This window comes from Branchiostoma lanceolatum, chromosome 15 (assembly GCF_035083965.1).
Source record: "Branchiostoma lanceolatum isolate klBraLanc5 chromosome 15, klBraLanc5.hap2, whole genome shotgun sequence".
NCBI classification, from domain to species: Eukaryota; Metazoa; Chordata; class Leptocardii; order Amphioxiformes; family Branchiostomatidae; genus Branchiostoma; species Branchiostoma lanceolatum.
Window position 1 is genome coordinate 17,489,066 of NC_089736.1, and position 22,330 is coordinate 17,511,395.

The following is a 22,330-nucleotide window of genomic DNA, read 5'->3' on the forward strand; positions in this document are numbered from 1 at the left end:
TTTTGAAATCTTGACCCGCTGAAACGCTATTTTCTGCATTTTAAGAGGTAAATTGTGCTGGTAGAGTAAGCTAAGTCGTCCCCCCAACTATTTTTTTCAGCCCCCCTGTGCCGCCGCCACTGTAAATGCATTGAAGTGTTTAGGTTTGTAGCTCTGAAATTTTCCCCATTGCCACACCATTACTGTTGCAACCAGACTTGATTTGAACTCTCTCTCCGCTTAGATATCATCTATGAATAAAAATTACATTTGATGATAGTGTAGGTTTGCAGGGAGAAGGTTACAAGACACACAACTGTCTTCACTTGTGTTACTGTGACTTTTGAGGGAAGAATCGAACAAGCCAAAGAAACAAATAAAAAGACTATCTTTTTTGTTTACAGTGGATGCAGATGACCAAGCCTGGTTGTCTTGTGAAAGACCTGAAGATCAAGGAGACCATGGAGGATATATATCTTTCCTCACATCCCAACAAGGTATGATTTCTTGTCTTATAATTGCTAATGAGTAATAGTTTTTTAATTGATATTATCGTCGTGACGTGATAATGATTACCTCAAAATTGTGATCTGATGGAACCTGTCAGACAACTAATATTCTACATAGGCCACACCAATTTGATTTGTTGGTTCTCGGATTAAAAAAAAATCTGCTTAACTGGAAAAACATACTGATAAGAAAGCTTGAAGACCAGGTTTATACTTTGGTGCACTCAGTTTTATGCAGTGAATAGACTAATGTTGAAGTTTTCCTCCCTGCCCTCTGCTTTCATGATGTCCGCTTGCTATACTTTTCCTTTAAAATGTTCAAGAACCAAGAAAATGAATTGGTTTGGCCATATGTTGGCATGAAATTATAAATCATAGTTGAATGAAAAAGAAATACACACATAAAGTTATTTGATTGAGAAATCTAACATAAAATGATGGGAGCTTTCTGATTAAATCAAACTACATTTAGTCTCTGAACTATTGTAGCTCCATTTGCCCATGGAATACAGAGGCACAGTTACATTGTACTGTTACAATATTGAACCACAACAAATCACACACCAGCCACAAGGATCACCAAGCTCTTGTGATGAAACTGACAGGAAGGGTACAAAACAATCAGTAACAACATCACATATGTAACCACAGACCAGCCCACAAGTACAGTCAAGATAGGACCTTCCACTTAAAGTACTGGAATGTAAAACCCTTAACATTTAGCTCCAAAAGCCTGCAAACAATGATAATAACAGGAAACATCGTATATCATCAGTTTTGTCCAAGTTGATAAAGAGTCAGGTGACTCACCTGTACTCTATAGTCTATGTCATTCTCTACTAAGGCTTTGTTCAGAAGGGCTGTGTTCTGGAAGTGGACATTGTCGTCAGCAGTGCCATGGATTACCAGAAAGTTGCCCTCCAGTTTGCTGAATTCCTTGATCCGATGGCTGGAATACGCATTGGCAGCCTGGATAGGGAACAGATCATGCCTCGGGTAAAATGCCGAATTTAATTTTGTGGTTCTCTTCAGCCTATAGGTGCAGTTACATATTCATTTTTGTTACAGGATTTTCTGTAGAACTGTTGGTGAGTTATTGACAGAATGATCTGAGACAACTTTTTCTGTCATGTTTGAACGACACCTCCAATGTACTAAAAAAACAAACTAAGGAACCAGTTGGAAATCCGGGCCAAGATGAGGCATCCAGAGATGAAACAAGACAACAGCGCTGAGAACAAACTCACATCATAAGCCCTGGAGTTTTTAGGGTGATGAGGGTCTCCCATGTATCGTTCAGCGTACACCGAATCGTAAAGTCTCCAGTCCACCACAGGAGCGACAGCTGCTGCACACTTGAACACACCATCCCCCTCTCCAGCAACCATTGTTGTCACATAGCCGCCATATGACTGCAATAAAAATGACAGTCTGTATGAACAACTACGTCAGAGTTTGCTTGTGTACCCAAATGTCCAGACTATGCATGATGTACAAAATAAGCAACAGACTAGTGGATGCACCAAATTCAAAGTACATGTAAATACTGAAATGGCCATGGTCAGGTTTTATCGATTCCCACAACAAAATCACCAGTGACACTGTGAATATGCATTTTGCATTTGTATTATTACTGCTGCAGTACCACAAAATTGTTTCAACCGCGAACTTAAAACATGACAAAAACTTCCCTTTCCTTCTACCTTGAAATTATGTCTCTACGAAAATAAAATGAATTTATAGCAATTCTACTTGTATATAAACTAGCTTATAAAAGAATGACGAATAGTCATGACTCCAAGTAACCAACCCAGGATCGTGTTCAAAAATAACTTTCTTAAGAACTATGATATTGCACAATGAAACTCATTTTCACCAAGCACAGTAGGGCACCCTCACTAGATTAGCTATAAACATTAATCTGTAGTTGGATATCATTAGGGGGTGTACAGAAAGTGCAAAATGGAACAAAATATGAAGCAAACTAAAATAAAATCGATGGAAATGTAAGGAAATGGTACTAAGGAAGGATTAAAATACAGAAGTGGGTGGTAAATATAACATGTTTTATTTTTAGAATTTTACCCAGAATGAGGCAAGATTAATTTTTACAGCGTTGTTGTACTTGTGCATGCGGTTTAATTATTCTCTCAAAATCTGCGATTTCTACTGTAAGAGTGTTGTTGTTGTGTTTGGCTTCTCCCAAGATGGGAGAGCTGGATACAAATGATCTATGAGTGTGTGTAAATCCAATAGGTAATGATATGCAAATGAACTGCTGTGTCACCAGCCTTACATCATCATTTTCTCACTTTCCTACCAAGGAGGAATATGCATGTATCCCTTGGGGCTTTGCGCGCGTTCGATCGCGTTCGATGTTCCCCGTGAACCAAGAATTGGCGGGAGATAAAGTTTAAACTTTTACTTGCCGTGTAGTCACTCATCTTCAAGATGTAGGTCAGCAGCCAAGAGAATAAGGTGAGTAATTTTCATCATTTTTAAGTCTTCATGAACTATAGTTTCATATGGGAAGTACTGGTGGGCGTTGCATCGGTGTAACCCGTTGAATTTCGAGGTTAACTCCAAAGACTTCTCCCGCGTATAATCCTATCAGTCGTATGGGGTAACACAAATATACGTGCTTAAAATCTTTCGCATTAGTTAATCAAACTGTAGTGTTTTTTCAAAAAAGTTGTTTTTTACGTATGATAGACTGTCTGTGCATCTAAAAACCTAAAAAGCACCAAAAAGCACCCATAGGAAAATCACAAAAAAAGACATTATTTAGGGGTACTTATACAGCCGCGCAGAATTGCATGGCTGTTATTGTTTACATACTGTGGTGGGCGTGGCCGAGCGGCGGAACTTTAAATTCATTAACATATGCAAATAATGGATTTTCTTTATTTTGTCACTTCGGATCGATGGTTTGGAGCCCAACCTTGATATATTCATAACCAAAACATTGAGACTTGTGTAGCGTGGACGTCTTCAGGTTAGGCGTTGGTGGGCATATTCGCTAAAAAGACGGTCGCGCGGGATCGCATATCCGTGCAGGGCATGGCCGTGGTTGTTTTTGTTGGCATGCTTGTGAGTTACTTACGGCACGAGTGACAGGATTTTGTCTATAGCAGTTTTTTCTGAAACGGTAGGTGTGTTTTTTGGCAGAAACTAGTACTCACCAGTGTTTTTAACCTCTTGCAGGGAATATTCGGAGAAGATCGATCCAGACCTATTCTCCAAGCAGAGGTTTTGGTCGGGGGGTAACGTTAGTAGTGGCCGGGTTTTTTTTACGTTGGCCTCCCGTAGGCCAAGGTAAAAACCCCAGCCACTACTACCCCCCGACCAAAACCTCTGCTTGGAGAATAATCCAGACCTGCCATTCTTCTACAGGACAAACAGTGAAAGGTTCCGAGGGGATGAGCTTTACCCATCTTATAACGAGCACGGAAACCGTCCCCTCCGACTGCACAGGCTCCGCCCCTGCAGGAGGAAAGATGGCTCCTACTTCAAAGGCGCGAGAGGTTTGCTACCAGTCCGAAACGGGGCTACTATCAGCCATGGCTGTTTTTGTCAGGCAATCTCTTTTGATATATTCTCAAAATGTTTCCTAAATTTTTTACTTCTGTTCTATAGCTAATAGCAAATATATTTTATGACTCATGTTGCAAGTCAAGGCAGAAATGCAAATACTTTATTGTATACATATTGGAGATATGATGAAAACTGTTGCTAAGTTAAGTATCCTCAAGCCATGGCTGTTTTTGTCAATTTATTGTAATATATTTTCTTGACCATGTTGTCATATTTAATAAAGAAGTATTATTTGCAAGCATTTCTTGTGTAAATACTAAAGATGTTTTATGTCATCATGTTGCAAGTTAGGATAGAAAATTTGCACTTTGAGACAGGTATAAACTTTGTTATATTCATAAGTATATGGTTCGTTAGATACATATGTCTATATTGGATATACTTGTGATACTAGTAATAGTAGTATGATGTTATAAGCTGTTGTGTAGTTTAACTTCTTATAGTATCTCTTGTTCTTATCAAAGCAGGACAAACTCTTGGAGATGTGTTCTTCAGAAAAAGTGGCTTTATTTCTTCCTGTGCACACATTAAAGATGTCATCTTATCACAAGTATATACCTTTTTTTATAACAACATACTGAAGATATTCTAGAAAAGGTGCTGTCATGTTATACTTATTACAGTAAAACACCAAACACCGTATTAGTTATTCCAAAGTACAACGTTTTTGCAGGTGTGTTCTTCAGAAACTTGCAAGTAAACTTTTGCACATGTGTACATAGTTTGAAGTTCTATGTCACTTATTGCATTAAACAAAGAAGTGCTGTTGTTCAAATATAGTCATGGTTTTTGGTGAGCTAAACAGGGTCTCTCACCATCTTGATGGCTGATGCAGAAAAGTTGGATCAGAACCTCACAGAGACATACTACTAGTAACACTTTCTGCACTGAGACACTACACTTTAGTAGCCCAACTTGTTTTAAGAGTTATGGGCCAAAGACGACAATTAGAATTACATTCAGGTGTAGTACAATGTACCAGTTAAGAACATTTGGGAGTCATTTTGCCAACAGACGGACAGGAAATCTTCCATCAGTTCACTAGTGACGCTGACAGGAGACAGAAAGAATTTTAGGTAAACAACAAAAGATGAAGTAGAATGTCAGCAAACATTGAAGTTATCAAGAGAGGCAGTCAGGTTTTTAACTATGTTACGCCAAAAAAAAAAGTTACTCAAACAACTGGATATGGTTTTGGATATAGTATATGGATTTAGATAATAGTTCAACTTCTTTTAACTATGTTTGCTGACATTCTGCCTCTCTTGAGAATTTCAATCTGAAATTCTATAGCTAACTTGAAAATTTGGAACATCAAAACAGAACAGTTATGTTGCTTTTTCTGATACTGAAATTTCAAGAATATTCTGTATGCTACTGTACAATAGTATAGCCTATAAAAATTTCAATAATGTAGTACAGAAAAGAAAGGTGTGGTCTACATATAACATTATTTTCCATTGATGGAACCACCTGTTTCCATTTTTTGCAAGGTCATAATCTAGAAACAAGTTTGAAGTCTTCTTGGCAAACCCTTGGCAGATTGTGGGCTATGAAAATGATGGAAATATTTGTTGTCTTAAAAACACAGTTGGAACACTGTAGAAGTATCAACAACATCAAACAAATAGTTCAACTTTTTTACAAATTTCATTTTAAAACCCTCTTGGTGACTTGGATTGGACTCTATGATAAAAGGAAAGAATTGTAGGTATATTCTTTATTATCTTGTTCCCAACTCCCTCTCTTAACTTCAACTTTATACATAAATTTCTTTGCAGGGGGACAATACTGATGTGTAATTCTCTGTACAGTAGTCTCAGTAACTAGACCTTTATTTATTGCTCTGGTCAGTTTAGGTACTTTTGCACCTGGGCAGTAGCCCACAATCTGCCAAGTGTTTGCCAAGAAGACTTCAAACTTGATGGCATTTCTATCATTAACATTGTCAGGTGGAATATTGAAAGCGGTACAATCTGTTGGCAGCATCTCTGTCTCCCATAGAAGTGTCCCGCAAGCCGGCATCTTTCCAACATCTCTGGAACAGTTGAACTGTAAGAAAAGCCATCATGGTTTAGTACTGGCCAAAAATATCATTGTTGATCTAATTTCAAGCAAAGATGGAGTTTCTACATTTCTTAAAACAATTAATCACATATGGACTGCCAGATATAGATAATGGTCATTTTCTGTCACAATTCACTCCACATTCAGGATAAATACTGAATTGAGTAATACCAAATTCATTCTATAAAGCTTGGCATAATTCTTTTTATAATTTCAAAACGAAAGTACTATCCTGTCTTCAGTAAAAAAACCTTCCAATACCCAAACAATGATATGAAACCATAATTTTGACAGCATATAATTTTGCATTTTTAAATAATGGGTAGGAGAAATATGATACACAGTTTCTAATCCAATTCAAATACCATAGAGTTTTACAGGGAATTGTACCAAACGCAATGAAAAACACGTGAACGACAAAGCCGCGGGTGTGCATGTCATGACTCTTCCACCCCCCACCCCCATAATTTCGTAACCTTTGTTTTGTCTATGAACTTGTTCATTTTTGGACAAGTGTCTCTATTTCACAAAAACTGCTGGAGGTCACAAAAGATCTACGAAATAATGTGAACCTTACATTGATGGTAGAACTCGACTTGATACGCAGCTTCACCGGAGATGACACTCCGGCGAACACACTGTCGAGGTCTCGGTCCGGCATCAGGCACGTCCACCGAACATTTGGTGGGTCGCCCGGTACCACTATGTGGCAGCTCCTTGTCACCAACTCGAAGCAAGAAACGCCCGAGAACCGACTTGGGAACTTAAAAGAGTCTACACAACAAAGCAAGACCTCCGGATTGTCCTCAAAAAGCTCCGGTTCGTCTGTAAATAAAGTATTTACGGGACCTCCCAAGGTCGTACCAGCACCGGGCCCCGCCATTTGTTCAAATGATTACGTCACAGCTCGAACGTTAATATAGTTGCTGCCGCGGTGCATCATGGGATATATGCAAATTCCTCCTTGGAGGAATATGCATGTATCCCTTGGGGCTTTGCGCGCGTTCGATCGCGTTCGATGTTCCCCGTGAACCAAGAATTGGCGGGAGATAAAGTTTAAACTTTTACTTGCCGTGTAGTCACTCATCTTCAAGATGTAGGTCAGCAGCCAAGAGAATAAGGTGAGTAATTTTCATCATTTTTAAGTCTTCATGAACTATAGTTTCATATGGGAAGTACTGGTGGGCGTTGCATCGGTGTAACCCGTTGAATTTCGAGGTTAACTCCAAAGACTTCTCCCGCGTATAATCCTATCAGTCGTATGGGGTAACACAAATATACGTGCTTAAAATCTTTCGCATTAGTTAATCAAACTGTAGTGTTTTTTCAAAAAAGTTGTTTTTTACGTATGATAGACTGTCTGTGCATCTAAAAACCTAAAAAGCACCAAAAAGCACCCATAGGAAAATCACAAAAAAAGACATTATTTAGGGGTACTTATACAGCCGCGCAGAATTGCATGGCTGTTATTGTTTACATACTGTGGTGGGCGTGGCCGAGCGGCGGAACTTTAAATTCATTAACATATGCAAATAATGGATTTTCTTTATTTTGTCACTTCGGATCGATGGTTTGGAGCCCAACCTTGATATATTCATAACCAAAACATTGAGACTTGTGTAGCGTGGACGTCTTCAGGTTAGGCGTTGGTGGGCATATTCGCTAAAAAGACGGTCGCGCGGGATCGCATATCCGTGCAGGGCATGGCCGTGGTTGTTTTTGTTGGCATGCTTGTGAGTTACTTACGGCACGAGTGACAGGATTTTGTCTATAGCAGTTTTTTCTGAAACGGTAGGTGTGTTTTTTGGCAGAAACTAGTACTCACCAGTGTTTTTAACCTCTTGCAGGGAATATTCGGAGAAGATCGATCCAGACCTATTCTCCAAGCAGAGGTTTTGGTCGGGGGGTAACGTTAGTAGTGGCCGGGTTTTTTTTACGTTGGCCTCCCGTAGGCCAAGGTAAAAACCCCAGCCACTACTACCCCCCGACCAAAACCTCTGCTTGGAGAATAATCCAGACCTGCCATTCTTCTACAGGACAAACAGTGAAAGGTTCCGAGGGGATGAGCTTTACCCATCTTATAACGAGCACGGAAACCGTCCCCTCCGACTGCACAGGCTCCGCCCCTGCAGGAGGAAAGATGGCTCCTACTTCAAAGGCGCGAGAGGTTTGCTACCAGTCCGAAACGGGGCTACTATCAGCCATGGCTGTTTTTGTCAGGCAATCTCTTTTGATATATTCTCAAAATGTTTCCTAAATTTTTTACTTCTGTTCTATAGCTAATAGCAAATATATTTTATGACTCATGTTGCAAGTCAAGGCAGAAATGCAAATACTTTATTGTATACATATTGGAGATATGATGAAAACTGTTGCTAAGTTAAGTATCCTCAAGCCATGGCTGTTTTTGTCAATTTATTGTAATATATTTTCTTGACCATGTTGTCATATTTAATAAAGAAGTATTATTTGCAAGCATTTCTTGTGTAAATACTAAAGATGTTTTATGTCATCATGTTGCAAGTTAGGATAGAAAATTTGCACTTTGAGACAGGTATAAACTTTGTTATATTCATAAGTATATGGTTCGTTAGATACATATGTCTATATTGGATATACTTGTGATACTAGTAATAGTAGTATGATGTTATAAGCTGTTGTGTAGTTTAACTTCTTATAGTATCTCTTGTTCTTATCAAAGCAGGACAAACTCTTGGAGATGTGTTCTTCAGAAAAAGTGGCTTTATTTCTTCCTGTGCACACATTAAAGATGTCATCTTATCACAAGTATATACCTTTTTTTATAACAACATACTGAAGATATTCTAGAAAAGGTGCTGTCATGTTATACTTATTACAGTAAAACACCAAACACCGTATTAGTTATTCCAAAGTACAACGTTTTTGCAGGTGTGTTCTTCAGAAACTTGCAAGTAAACTTTTGCACATGTGTACATAGTTTGAAGTTCTATGTCACTTATTGCATTAAACAAAGAAGTGCTGTTGTTCAAATATAGTCATGGTTTTTGGTGAGCTAAACAGGGTCTCTCACCATCTTGATGGCTGATGCAGAAAAGTTGGATCAGAACCTCACAGAGACATACTACTAGTAACACTTTCTGCACTGAGACACTACACTTTAGTAGCCCAACTTGTTTTAAGAGTTATGGGCCAAAGACGACAATTAGAATTACATTCAGGTGTAGTACAATGTACCAGTTAAGAACATTTGGGAGTCATTTTGCCAACAGACGGACAGGAAATCTTCCATCAGTTCACTAGTGACGCTGACAGGAGACAGAAAGAATTTTAGGTAAACAACAAAAGATGAAGTAGAATGTCAGCAAACATTGAAGTTATCAAGAGAGGCAGTCAGGTTTTTAACTATGTTACGCCAAAAAAAAAAGTTACTCAAACAACTGGATATGGTTTTGGATATAGTATATGGATTTAGATAATAGTTCAACTTCTTTTAACTATGTTTGCTGACATTCTGCCTCTCTTGAGAATTTCAATCTGAAATTCTATAGCTAACTTGAAAATTTGGAACATCAAAACAGAACAGTTATGTTGCTTTTTCTGATACTGAAATTTCAAGAATATTCTGTATGCTACTGTACAATAGTATAGCCTATAAAAATTTCAATAATGTAGTACAGAAAAGAAAGGTGTGGTCTACATATAACATTATTTTCCATTGATGGAACCACCTGTTTCCATTTTTTGCAAGGTCATAATCTAGAAACAAGTTTGAAGTCTTCTTGGCAAACCCTTGGCAGATTGTGGGCTATGAAAATGATGGAAATATTTGTTGTCTTAAAAACACAGTTGGAACACTGTAGAAGTATCAACAACATCAAACAAATAGTTCAACTTTTTTACAAATTTCATTTTAAAACCCTCTTGGTGACTTGGATTGGACTCTATGATAAAAGGAAAGAATTGTAGGTATATTCTTTATTATCTTGTTCCCAACTCCCTCTCTTAACTTCAACTTTATACATAAATTTCTTTGCAGGGGGACAATACTGATGTGTAATTCTCTGTACAGTAGTCTCAGTAACTAGACCTTTATTTATTGCTCTGGTCAGTTTAGGTACTTTTGCACCTGGGCAGTAGCCCACAATCTGCCAAGTGTTTGCCAAGAAGACTTCAAACTTGATGGCATTTCTATCATTAACATTGTCAGGTGGAATATTGAAAGCGGTACAATCTGTTGGCAGCATCTCTGTCTCCCATAGAAGTGTCCCGCAAGCCGGCATCTTTCCAACATCTCTGGAACAGTTGAACTGTAAGAAAAGCCATCATGGTTTAGTACTGGCCAAAAATATCATTGTTGATCTAATTTCAAGCAAAGATGGAGTTTCTACATTTCTTAAAACAATTAATCACATATGGACTGCCAGATATAGATAATGGTCATTTTCTGTCACAATTCACTCCACATTCAGGATAAATACTGAATTGAGTAATACCAAATTCATTCTATAAAGCTTGGCATAATTCTTTTTATAATTTCAAAACGAAAGTACTATCCTGTCTTCAGTAAAAAAACCTTCCAATACCCAAACAATGATATGAAACCATAATTTTGACAGCATATAATTTTGCATTTTTAAATAATGGGTAGGAGAAATATGATACACAGTTTCTAATCCAATTCAAATACCATAGAGTTTTACAGGGAATTGTACCAAACGCAATGAAAAACACGTGAACGACAAAGCCGCGGGTGTGCATGTCATGACTCTTCCACCCCCCACCCCCATAATTTCGTAACCTTTGTTTTGTCTATGAACTTGTTCATTTTTGGACAAGTGTCTCTATTTCACAAAAACTGCTGGAGGTCACAAAAGATCTACGAAATAATGTGAACCTTACATTGATGGTAGAACTCGACTTGATACGCAGCTTCACCGGAGATGACACTCCGGCGAACACACTGTCGAGGTCTCGGTCCGGCATCAGGCACGTCCACCGAACATTTGGTGGGTCGCCCGGTACCACTATGTGGCAGCTCCTTGTCACCAACTCGAAGCAAGAAACGCCCGAGAACCGACTTGGGAACTTAAAAGAGTCTACACAACAAAGCAAGACCTCCGGATTGTCCTCAAAAAGCTCCGGTTCGTCTGTAAATAAAGTATTTACGGGACCTCCCAAGGTCGTACCAGCACCGGGCCCCGCCATTTGTTCAAATGATTACGTCACAGCTCGAACGTTAATATAGTTGCTGCCGCGGTGCATCATGGGATATATGCAAATTCCTCCTTGCTTTCCTACATTCTTTGCGGTGCCTGTGGCGGGTAGCCCGTTTAGCGGCAAAATGTCCATTTAGCACGCAAACTTTATGGTATTGCACCAGAGTGTTTTTTACAGCAGTGTAGCCATGCTGATCACCCTAGGCCAAGCAGGTAGGGTAAGGGGAAAACCCTGTATAGGTACCCGTACCCGTATAGGTTCCCGTATGGGTATACCGGTATACCCCATTTGGGGCCCCAACAAGCCAGGCAACACGCTATGACGGCCGCCATATGGGGCACCCAAAACGGCTGTTTTTTTACGGTCTCCACATTGATAGAAGACACAAACAGTTGACTATGCTAGGTCAGAAAATAGCTGAACAATCATATTTTACCATCTTTTGATTTCTATGAAGGATGGAGGTTTGTAAAATACGGAATTTGCGAAGTTCGTACACAGTGCTCGGGTATACACTGGAAACATGTCGGGAACACATAGTCACAATTCTCTGCGAATGTATCGGGAAACGTTAACAGTTGTCCTCCGGATTTTTAATAGGCTGGTCGGAGCACCATCGGTGTTGCATCGGTCGATGTACATTTCCCGACATACACACGGTGATTTTTCGATGGTCTCGAAATTCCTGATAAGAAACCCATGTTTCCCGACAAATTTGTCGGTAATACGTCGTTTCTTTTTCCCACAGACTTCCGATGCCGGTCGTCAAGGCAACAAGTAACAAACACTGCGGAGGGGACTCCCCGGCTTGGATGAAACTATGGCAACGGCGTTGATTGACGGGTAGCCGCGGTACTGGTTACCATAGAAACTGCGTGATTGACAGCCGAGAGACAAGCACATGGTCGTCGCGGCACGCAGCTTAATAAAAAGGAAACTTCAGACGATAATCGATCAGCTGTTCTCCAGCACCATATTTGATATTTACGGATGTTAACTTTTATTGCTTAGTTATAAGACTTAGTTTGTACGTAGTTTGTAGTAGAACGTGCGGAACTCGCTGTACTGTTTGTTTTGTCAATAAAGCTTTTATTACAACCGGCAAAAAATAAAATATTGAAAGGAACGATATTTCTGTAGAATTCTGTAATCGGCAAGTATGGGAAGCATAGTTAAGATGTAATAAACGAGGAAACATCAATAAGTTCTCAATAACCAAGGAAATTCATTTAAAGGACGCGGAACTATAAACCCGGAATCGAACCTACAGCTCGCGGCGCCGTACGGCAGCCATTTGTTCGCAAACGCAAGCGGCGTATCGCGGTGAGCTAAATATTGCGGCGAGGTAACAATACCTTCAAACCACTTTAATACAAACGGCCCATCACGCGGCGTTCCACAGCTGCAGTCCGTAATGACTATACTTGTATTGTTCTACGGTCGAACGTTACGTGTTTCTGTTTGTTTTGTTCAATTCTACTTTAACATGTCACACACGTCGTTCGCTAGCAAAGTGATATTATGAACAATTGACGCGATTTTATCTTACAGACGACAAGGGCCCACATCATATACCCGATCTAACGAGCGTAATTTAGAATAGCGCTGATAGCTCACCTGGTAGTGTTGTAGTCCATCAATCCTACCCATGCAAGATGTTTAGGTTCGAGCCCATCGATTCATTTCTATGTTTTATTTTTCACTGTTACAGTCAACATTACTTTAATTTAGTTTTATCTTTTATCATGTTATGTTTACATTATCATGTTTGATGTTTTGTTGTTCTTAATTTTTTTTACATCCATCTCTATCTGCTTCCTTGATGAAGGCCTCCGGTCTCTGGGTGTTGTCCTTGCACTTCTACTAGTTGACTCGTCGTTTTGTTCTGACGGCGTCTTTGCCAACGCTAACAAAGCACGTGAGCCATCATCATATATCTTTCCTAGCCTGGTTGGGACACTGGAAAAGAAAAAAAAATGGTTGTTACATGTACTTACAATCGGAAACAATAGCGATGCATTTTTATTGAAACTAGAAAACACCCCAACAGTTTGTGAACAAACGTTCTTTTTTAATTTTTCGTGGAGCCGTCAAATTCTAATGACCCAAATCGCTGCACTTTGCGCGGAAACATGCGCTGATTTTTGCGCTACTTAGTGCTTGCAATTGGTTGAACTGTGGCAAGAATCACCAGTAAGACTGGGAGGAATATTTCAATATTCCATAATCATATTCGTTAAATGAAAATAAATTGACAATATAATTCCGAATCCCATAGTCAGTCCATAGTCACTAGTCAAGTCGCAACATGTTTTTGAACGTTACAAATAGAGGCGCTTATTCAGTGCGAGATTCAGTAAAAGTAATGCAATGTTTGAAAAAACCTTATTGATATGACCATCATAACACCCCGGTTACCATCTAGGAGTACTAATACGTTTCTTCTCAGTAGTCATTCGTTTCTCAGTAGTCCTTCGTTTGCCGTCGGTGACAAGAAATGTATACGGGCAAGACGAAAGTTTCGGATGCTGGACAACTGAGTTGCATCGACAAAGTTCGTTATCTCTTTTAATGTTTGCAACTTTCATTTCGTAGTTTGATTGTATTTCCTGATTTCTTTCAGCAATTTACATTATCATATTATTTCAGTATTTCTTCTCTTGTTAACATACTGCGTATCAAATTACCGTGGTCCGGAAAAATGCAGCCGATGGTGATTAATCCGCCTCGATGCTCGAACTCCTGTGGACCAGCTTCAAGTTCAATGCTTTGATTACTGTTAATTTGTTAATAAGATATAATCTGTGAAAATTTTATGTGAGTTCATGTTAGCTTTCCGAACTTGTTAGTTTCTGGGAACGTCAGGTGTTAGTGTTAGTGACATGAAACAAACAGTTGGAAAAAACCAACACCGAAACAAATCAATACGAAAGCAAACTGAACGGGAACAAAAGGAATAAATTAATGAACAATTGTCTTTTCATTAAGATGAATCGATCTGTCCGGAAAGTCCGTCCCCATCCTCAAGCACGGCCGGTATATCTAGCACGCCGGTTGTCACGAATCTGAAAAGACGAATATGGAATACATGAGATCTAGCTATATACAGCATAATGTAGCGGTCAACTATCCACGAATAACAATAGCGGCGGAGTTTAAAAAAAAGGACCCCAAACTAAATTATCTAACAACACAGTAATCATACAATGACCTGGTTTGCCTTTTGACGAAAATATATCAAGGAAAATTTACGGTAATTAGAAAACAATCGAAAAAAATGTCTAACTCGTCCGACGAGATATTGCTACAATATCGTAATAATCGGGACCTGACACACATCATGACCGCGAGTGACCTCTTGCGTGAAAACCGACACATGCCCGACATTCGTCGGTAATATATACGAAGGCTATCGGGAAAGTAATGGGCGAACTCCATTGATTTGGTCTGATTTCTGGATCTGTATCGGGTTCAACATCGGTAAAAGCTGCAGTGAAAAACCGACAGAAATCTGGTACTATTCCGTTACCAATACGACTAGCCGTGGCGACTAGCGAAGGGTGTTTTTGCTTGGTATTACTCTTATACCCGACCTCCCCGAGCACTGTGGAACGTGCGAGCACCGCCGATCTCGGAGACTTTTCAACTAAAACCCGTTCTGAAAAGAAATAGAAAAAACACCAAAACTATCAATCTTTCCGCTCTTCATTATCTTCAGATGCAATACTCATGATCTGTTTGGCTGGAGCTGCCAGTAAACCTGCGTAAAACCTACAGGAAATGCCGTTCTCGATGCACGGAAGGTCGCAGCCATGGCACATGTGCGAATTAGCCGCTTAGACGGAAAGTTCTCTAGTACCACTTATGATCACTTATTGCGACACAAAGATTACGGCCATTCGGCGTGATTTGTCTGAAAATGCATTGCTCGGTCCGAGTCTGTCTTTAGCGTGAGGCGTTTCCTGTAGGTTTTCAGAACGGGTTTAGTTGAAAGGTCTCCGAGATCGGTGCTCGCACGTTCTGACAGTCGCTCCGTACAAACTAAGCAACTTCGCAAATTCCGTATATTCCAAACCTCCGTCCTTCATAGAAATCAAAAGATCGTAAAATATGATTGTTCAGCTATTTTCTGACCGAGTATAGTCAACTGTTTGTGTCTTACTGTATATCAATGTGGAAACCGTAAAAAAAACAGCCGTTCTGGGTGCCCCATATGGCGGCCGTCATAGCGTGTTTCCTGGCTTGTTGGGGCCCCAAATGGGGTATACCGGTATACCTATACAAGTATACGGGTACGGGTACCTATACAGGGTTTTCCCCCTACCCAAGCAGGTAGTATTCCGTTTAAAGCACAACATCGCAGAAAATTCTATTGTTCACAGTGAAATTGGAGCCTTGCCTCTGACATTTTCTGTTGCCACTTAGTTTTGAAATGGAGTTTTGAAATGGAGAAATGGAATGGGTTTTTTTAATAAACACAGGTCATTTTTTGCTCTACTCAGGACGCTGTAGGGAGGAAACAAATTTTTTGGCGTAGTGATTTATATTCCTTTTCATTATATTTCGTTCCATTTCGCACTTTCTGTATACCGATTAGGGGTTATGTGTTTCAGGTTGTTTCATCTTTGGTACTTTAACCAGCTCGGCTATTCATGCAGCCTGGATACAGCACTCTGAAACCTGAGAACCTCAATAAAACTATGGTCTGGGATCACAATGGACTTCTGTCACAGCTGTATTTTCCTACATATCATCATCATCATTATCCTCTGGATTCTGCATCTGCAGCAGATTCCCTATGTTTAACTTTTATATCTCTATCCTACATATTGAAAGGTAAATATGAAGACAGCCTTTTCTCATAAGAAGCTGGTCATGGCTTCTAGATATTGACAAGCAATTACATTAAACTAATATTGTTTTTGTAAGATTAGCATTGTGTTTCATATTTCTCATCCATTCAAAACAAGTCTTTTAGAAATAGCATAACGACACTAAGGATTAGTGTGCACATAACGAAAAGGGTCGACGCTACAACACACCCGCCAATGAGATGTGTCCAACATGTTTTCTTATCATTGGAAAGCTTACTTGTCATCCTTTTACATGATATCTCATTTGAAATGATCACACTTTTATGCAGTGAATGCCATGACTGATTTTGAGAGTGGGTTTCCCAAAAAAGTGTTGAAATTTCCCCTCAATGACAAACGCAATGTACTTTGTTGGCAGGGAAATGTTGGCACTTTGTTTTTGCGACCCACTCACATTATCAGGCCTGTTGTTTGTCTACTGAATAAACAATAATTATTGTACATTTTGTAAATGAGGTATAATTATAATTGATAAGGGTGATAAATGGCTCTTTCTCATTGAAATGTGCCACACGCTGTCACTAATCTTTACGACTTGATATGAGCCAAATTACAGGCACCATCATTGCTTTCTTCTAATTCCCACTGGCAGTACTTATTATGTTTTTAATAATGCATCACAACTATTACATTTAGTATATGTTGATGGCTTGGAAGAAATTATAGTCACGGCTGGAGTTCCACCCCCTAAAAAGCAGCTGTGGCCTGAGAGGACATGACAAATTAAAAAAGCAGCCAAAAATGTAACAATGCAGTTCTCAAAATGGTTGGTTGGTTGGTTGGTTGGTTGGTTGGTTGGTTGGTTGGTTGGCCCTCTGACAGATCAACTTAAATTGCTTGTTTCCCAAATCACCAAAAATAAAATACCGCTGGAAAAATGAACTTCCCGTTTGCGGGTCACTGTTCAGTTGTAACAAATTTAGTGCCTACAAACTTGCCAAAATATTTCCACAATCTTGGTCACAAACAATCATTAGGGTACCAACACTTGTTAATATGGATCAAGTTTGATTAGATTTTACAAAGATAAGAGTATTGGGGCGAGTTTGCAAGCATGGCACGGCTCAGGTACACCGGATACAAAGCTTTACGGACATGCCCAACATGTGATAGTATTGTATGCTGGCTCCAAATAAGGCATGACCCGAACTAAAGTTGAGAATTAATGTCACAAAAAAAGAGGAGTTTGTTGGCTACAGTGATCGCAAACTTTGCCGACGCAAATGTATGCGTAATGAGGTGTCAATCACCATCTACGCAGCGAGCTGGGGGTCCCCAAAGAGAGCGATGGGCAGATAACAACAACAAACCGACCAAGCGACTGATGAGGAAGGAAACACATGGCATTTCAGAATAGAGGAACATTTTAGAAACATTTTAGACTATGAAATATGCAAAAACATATGTTTTGTAGGCGAATTACATGTAGTTTGACAAAAGTTCCCTGCAGGCTTGTTTTCCTAAGAAATAACATACATTTAGATTTGCATGAAAAATGAGCTGATCTATTGTTTGCACCTAAAATTGCTATTTTACACGTTTCATTGAGCCAAATAAGCTTTCCAATGATATATAATACAATAAAATGATTGACTTACCCATCCCCAGATCCCAATTCTTGTTTCATCGACATAATCCAGTTTCCCAAGTTCCCTGAATGAGGGCAAAACATGTTCTTATTAGCCACACGTAATATAATAGATTGAAGTTCTACTATGATTTAAGATTTCCTCCCTGGCTAATTTGGCATTTTAACTCTCTATTGTTTTCTCATTAACAGATTAAGAAACAACTGGGATTATTACTAGATATTGATAGCTGGTAATTAAAGAATTATAAAGATGATTTTTCTAACCAAATGGATGATGTCATCAAATTTTATTGCCCCAAATATCAGAAAATACAACACCTTGGTACATAGAACTGCAATATGAAACTATGTGCATAATGGTCACAGCAACAACTGTATGTTCGCCAATATTTGATATCCACTAATTGTTGGTAGCTATTAGAAAATAGTTATTTTTGCCTAATGAAAAAAATTGACTTCCTTATAACTACGGACAATTAGCAGATATCAAGATCTACATGTACATGTACATAAGTACATTTCTAGCTTTGATCATTTATATGCACATGGAAAACATATTATCAATTTCATTGCAGTTGTACAAATGAAGGTGTTGTATTTTCTCTTACAAATACTTGACAATCTCCCAAATGAATGTATCTATATATCTAATCAAAATATATCTAATCAAAAGATTGATTTTTAATGATTGTTAGTGACATTGTACTTAAACCTGTGATGTGTAAATTACCATTACCTAACAGTAACCGTTATGTATTTGTCTGTCCCTATCTGTTGACTCCAATATCAGATATGCTGCCTCGACAGTCAATGTTTTTTTATTGTGACATTTGACAGTAAATGAATAAATAAATAAACTCCTAGATAATATTAGGGGCAATAACATTTGATGACATCATCCATATGCATATGGTCCAAATAATCATCTTGATAATCATTTCATACCCAGCTTTCAATACTCAATTCATACCACAGTTCATGCTTAATTCATTATTGAGAAAATGATGGAAAGTCAAAATGCCAATTTAGCCAGATCAAATCTAGAGAGATAACATTAGATATGATATTGTATCGAATACGGTATCTGTGTCATCCCTTTATTGCACACATGTACTGATACTGATACTTTGTTACCTCCATTAGCTATCATACAGTGAGTATGTAGCAAAGTAACTCTTCCTGGAGTACAACAAACATACATCTGACAGACTACATAAACTTACTACATCATCATCATTAAAATTAACTAACTTATACACATATGCCTCAGCATCTCCTGCCTAAACCTGCTCTGTGTTGCCGTTTGTATCCGATGCGGCAAACTGTTCCACATAGATATGGATCTGTACATGAAAGTCTTTTTCATGGCATTGGTTTTTGGTTTCAATAGTCTGTATGTGTATTTGCTGGCATTCCATGTCTTGTAGCCGTGCTGATGTGTAACAGGAAACAGCTGTTTGTAGAGAACCGCTGGTTGTTGGGTGGTAAGTATCCTCCGGAACTGGGAGACAGTGTTAACTTGAAGCCTTTGTTTAACGGGCTGCCATGAAAGCGATGCATGGAGGTGTTGTTCTGGGGTCTTGTAATCACGGTGTAGCACCAGGCGTGCCGCTTTGTTTTGCATGACTTGTAGTAGTTCAATGTTCTTCTGTGAAGTGGCGGACCAAACCGGTGAGCAGTAATCAATGTGACTGTGACAGTGTGAGGGATTCCACTGTTAGGAGCTTATTAGCAGTGCAGAGTCCAGGTAGGTGGCACATTTCTTTATCATTCCCAATGAGCAGGCCATTTTCCTTGCCGTTACTTTTGGATGGCTGTCCCAAGTCAGGCACTCATCAAGGGTACTGCCCAGGAGTTTTGTTTCTTTAACTTGCTGGATAACTTGGCCATTCGAGTATAAGGTGAGTACTGGATTCTTTCTTATTTTGGGTTTACTTCCAACTCAGCCATTGACTTTGTTTTGGATGCATTGAGGAATAACCTGTTCATTAGACATGTTAGATGACCCAGTCACTTATGTGATCCAGCTCCTTCTGCAGGGTGGATGTGATTGTTGAGATAGACGGTGCACATGTGTAGCCAGATGTGTAATCGGCGAACATAACTGGGGTAGCTTCTGTTGTGACAAGTGGCAAATCATTTGTGAATATGCTAAAAAGAAGGAGTCCAAGACAGCTCCCTTGGGGAACTCCACATATGATTTCCTTGAAAGACGAGTTGGAGCCATTGTAGTTAACACATTGCAAGCGTTTTGAAAGGTAGCTGTTCATCCATTCTACTGCACCATTGTCGAATCTATAACATTGTAATTTTCTGAGAAGGAATTCATGATCAACCAAATCAAATGCAGCTGAAAAGATCACGCCTATCAGGTTCCCATGGTCGATATTTTTCTCATAGCTGAAAGTAGACTGACTGGTCTAGCGTTCGGTCCACTTCAGCAGGTAGTCGCAGACTTGGGCAAAGGAATCACCTTTGCTTTTTTCCATTCAGTTGGGTAAACAGAGGTAGTGAAAGACAAGTTTATGATGTAACTAAGAGGTTGGGCTATATGATCGGCAGCTAGTCTCAGCAGTGTGTTGTCCATGTTATCCAAACCGACAGTTTTCCCATCAGGTAGAGATGACAGGTGTGAACACACTTCTTCAACATGCACTGGACTGAACTGAAAGTTGCAGTCTTTGTTTTCCATGATTTTCCTCTGTATCAAGGTATTAAGTAAGTTGTAGTTCATCTGTGAGTTTAGCCCACTTCGCAGAGATTCCACTTTTTGAGTGAAGAAATGCTTGAAATACTCCGCTATGTCTTCTGCTTTGGTTAGGTTAACACCATCCTGTTCGACTGCACATGTTGGCTGATTTCGGCCTTTACCCATCATACCATTCAGTGTTTTCCAGAGTGACCTAGGGTCATGCTTGGCCTCTTCCAGTTTGGTATTGTAGAAGGCGGCTTTTTTCCTCCGATTTAATTGAGCATTTCTGAGTTTTTTGTAAACAACGATGAATGATGAACTTTATTTGCTCTCTGCTAGAAATTGGCTATTGCAATGTACAATGTACAACATAAAATAAAATAAATAATCACAACTGATAAACATATTACATCACAGTAAATAAATAAACGTAAAGCATGAACCACAAACTCAACCCAATACAAAATACTGAATTATAAATGAGCAAAATGAAATAACACTTGAAAAAATGTTTTTCCATTACTAATTTGTTTGATTTTTTTTGTTTGAACCTTAAAATTTTATTTACTCATGATAAGCTCAAATCGGCAGGCAGGCCGCTTTTCATTGAGGTTATGATAGATAGAGGTAAGGGTCAGATACAATATAACACAGTCAGTCCTAATAACTCTATCAACATATATCATTGCATATTCATGGTACAACAATATACAATTTCTACAACATACAACATAAAGTAGGGCGAAAGCTGGTTCATGGTCCGTGTCCGTTCGTTTAGTTCATTTCCGTTACTTCAAGAGTCTCTTAAAGGAAGTCAGATTCGGAGCCTGGACCGTACGTGTGTCTGGCGGTAGGCTGTTCCAGACATTTAGTCCGCGGTAGGCTAAAGATCTTCTGAAGATCTCTCGTTTGGGTTTGGGGACAACCAGCTTACTGCTTGTGCTTTGTCTGGTTGTACGTGTACTCTGGTCTCTGCAGTAGACAAACATCTGGCGCATGTAGATTGGCAGTTTGTTGTTTAGGGCTTTGTAGGTTTGTATGGCGTTGTAGTACTGGAGTGTTGCTTTAATGTCTTTCCAGCTCACCCGAGAGAGCACTTAGGTTGATGGTGTCTTGTGTGGGGCCTTTAGTATCAGTTTTTCAGCCCGATTCTGCATACTTTAAATTTTCTGTAGATCCTGGTCGGGGGCAGCTTCCCATGCTGTGCAAGCGTATGTGATGTGTGGTAGGAAGATGGCATTATACAGGGTACAGAGTGCTGAGATTGAGATGAAAGGGTTTACGTGTTTCATCATGAATAATGACCGGCTCAGTTTTCCTAGTACAGCCTTTGCCTGGTCTTTCCACTTGAGCTGACGATCGATAACAACACCAAGGTACGTGTATTTGTCGCAGGTTTTTAGGTTGACGCCGTTGACAGCCAAGTTTGGAATGTTGCAGCTTGCCAGTCTTCTGTTTGTACCATTGAGCATACTTTTACTAATGAAAATTAAAAGCTGCTACACACAATAAAGTAATTGTAAATTAATAACTAAATCATGAAATCAAGACCATAATAACATAACATAATCAAATCATAATAGAGTAATCGTGTCATAAAACATAAAACAAGTTAGGTGGACATGGTAGGCGTGCTTTGTAAACTGCTCATGTGTTGGTGTCTTAGGGTGAAAGCGAAGTAAACAAATTTTCCCAGCCATCTAATTACCTCAGTAGAAGGCCCCCCCATCAACTCTATAAACTTGTACGGATTTGGTTGTTTGGCATAATAAGATTAGGTAAAAACGTGGTTCTTAACCTTTTCAGAAAGGGGCACTCCATAATA

The 22,330-nt window shown here is 39.2% G+C and overlaps 1 protein-coding gene and 4 long non-coding RNA genes across 16 annotated transcripts in view; 2 read left to right on the forward strand and 3 right to left on the reverse strand.

The window, feature by feature from the left end:
• Positions 1-17: 17 nt before the first annotated feature.
• LOC136421172 (dipeptidyl aminopeptidase-like protein 6) overlaps positions 18-22,330 on the reverse strand; it is a 329,761-nt gene continuing 307,448 nt past the window's right edge. For 8 of the 12 annotated variants that reach the window (XM_066408336.1, XM_066408341.1, XM_066408340.1 and 5 more), the window contains exons 20-22: positions 17,821-17,875; positions 1,736-1,900; positions 19-1,457 (exon numbers count right to left, since the gene is read on the reverse strand). In XM_066408336.1, the coding sequence (XP_066264433.1) occupies positions 1,260-1,457; positions 1,736-1,900; positions 17,821-17,875 (418 nt within the window). In that variant the 3' untranslated portion in view covers positions 19-1,259. Of the gene's footprint in view, positions 1,458-1,735; positions 1,901-17,820; positions 17,876-22,330 lie in introns of all 12 variants that reach the window. The other 4 variants (XM_066408333.1, XM_066408335.1, XM_066408334.1 and 1 more) reach the window with 1 other exon arrangement.
• LOC136421178 (uncharacterized) lies at positions 2,808-4,632 on the forward strand. Its single transcript, XR_010753382.1, has 2 exons — positions 2,808-2,966; positions 3,882-4,632. It is a non-coding gene; the product is annotated as an uncharacterized lncRNA (long non-coding RNA).
• On the reverse strand, positions 4,566-7,113 carry LOC136421176 (uncharacterized). The gene is made up of 2 exons (XR_010753380.1): positions 6,727-7,113; positions 4,566-6,134 (listed from the first exon to the last, which is right to left on the reverse strand). It is a non-coding gene; the product is annotated as an uncharacterized lncRNA (long non-coding RNA).
• LOC136421179 (uncharacterized) lies at positions 7,116-8,936 on the forward strand. Its single transcript, XR_010753383.1, has 2 exons — positions 7,116-7,270; positions 8,186-8,936. It is a non-coding gene; the product is annotated as an uncharacterized lncRNA (long non-coding RNA).
• LOC136421177 (uncharacterized) lies at positions 8,870-11,419 on the reverse strand. The gene is made up of 2 exons (XR_010753381.1): positions 11,031-11,419; positions 8,870-10,438 (listed from the first exon to the last, which is right to left on the reverse strand). It is a non-coding gene; the product is annotated as an uncharacterized lncRNA (long non-coding RNA).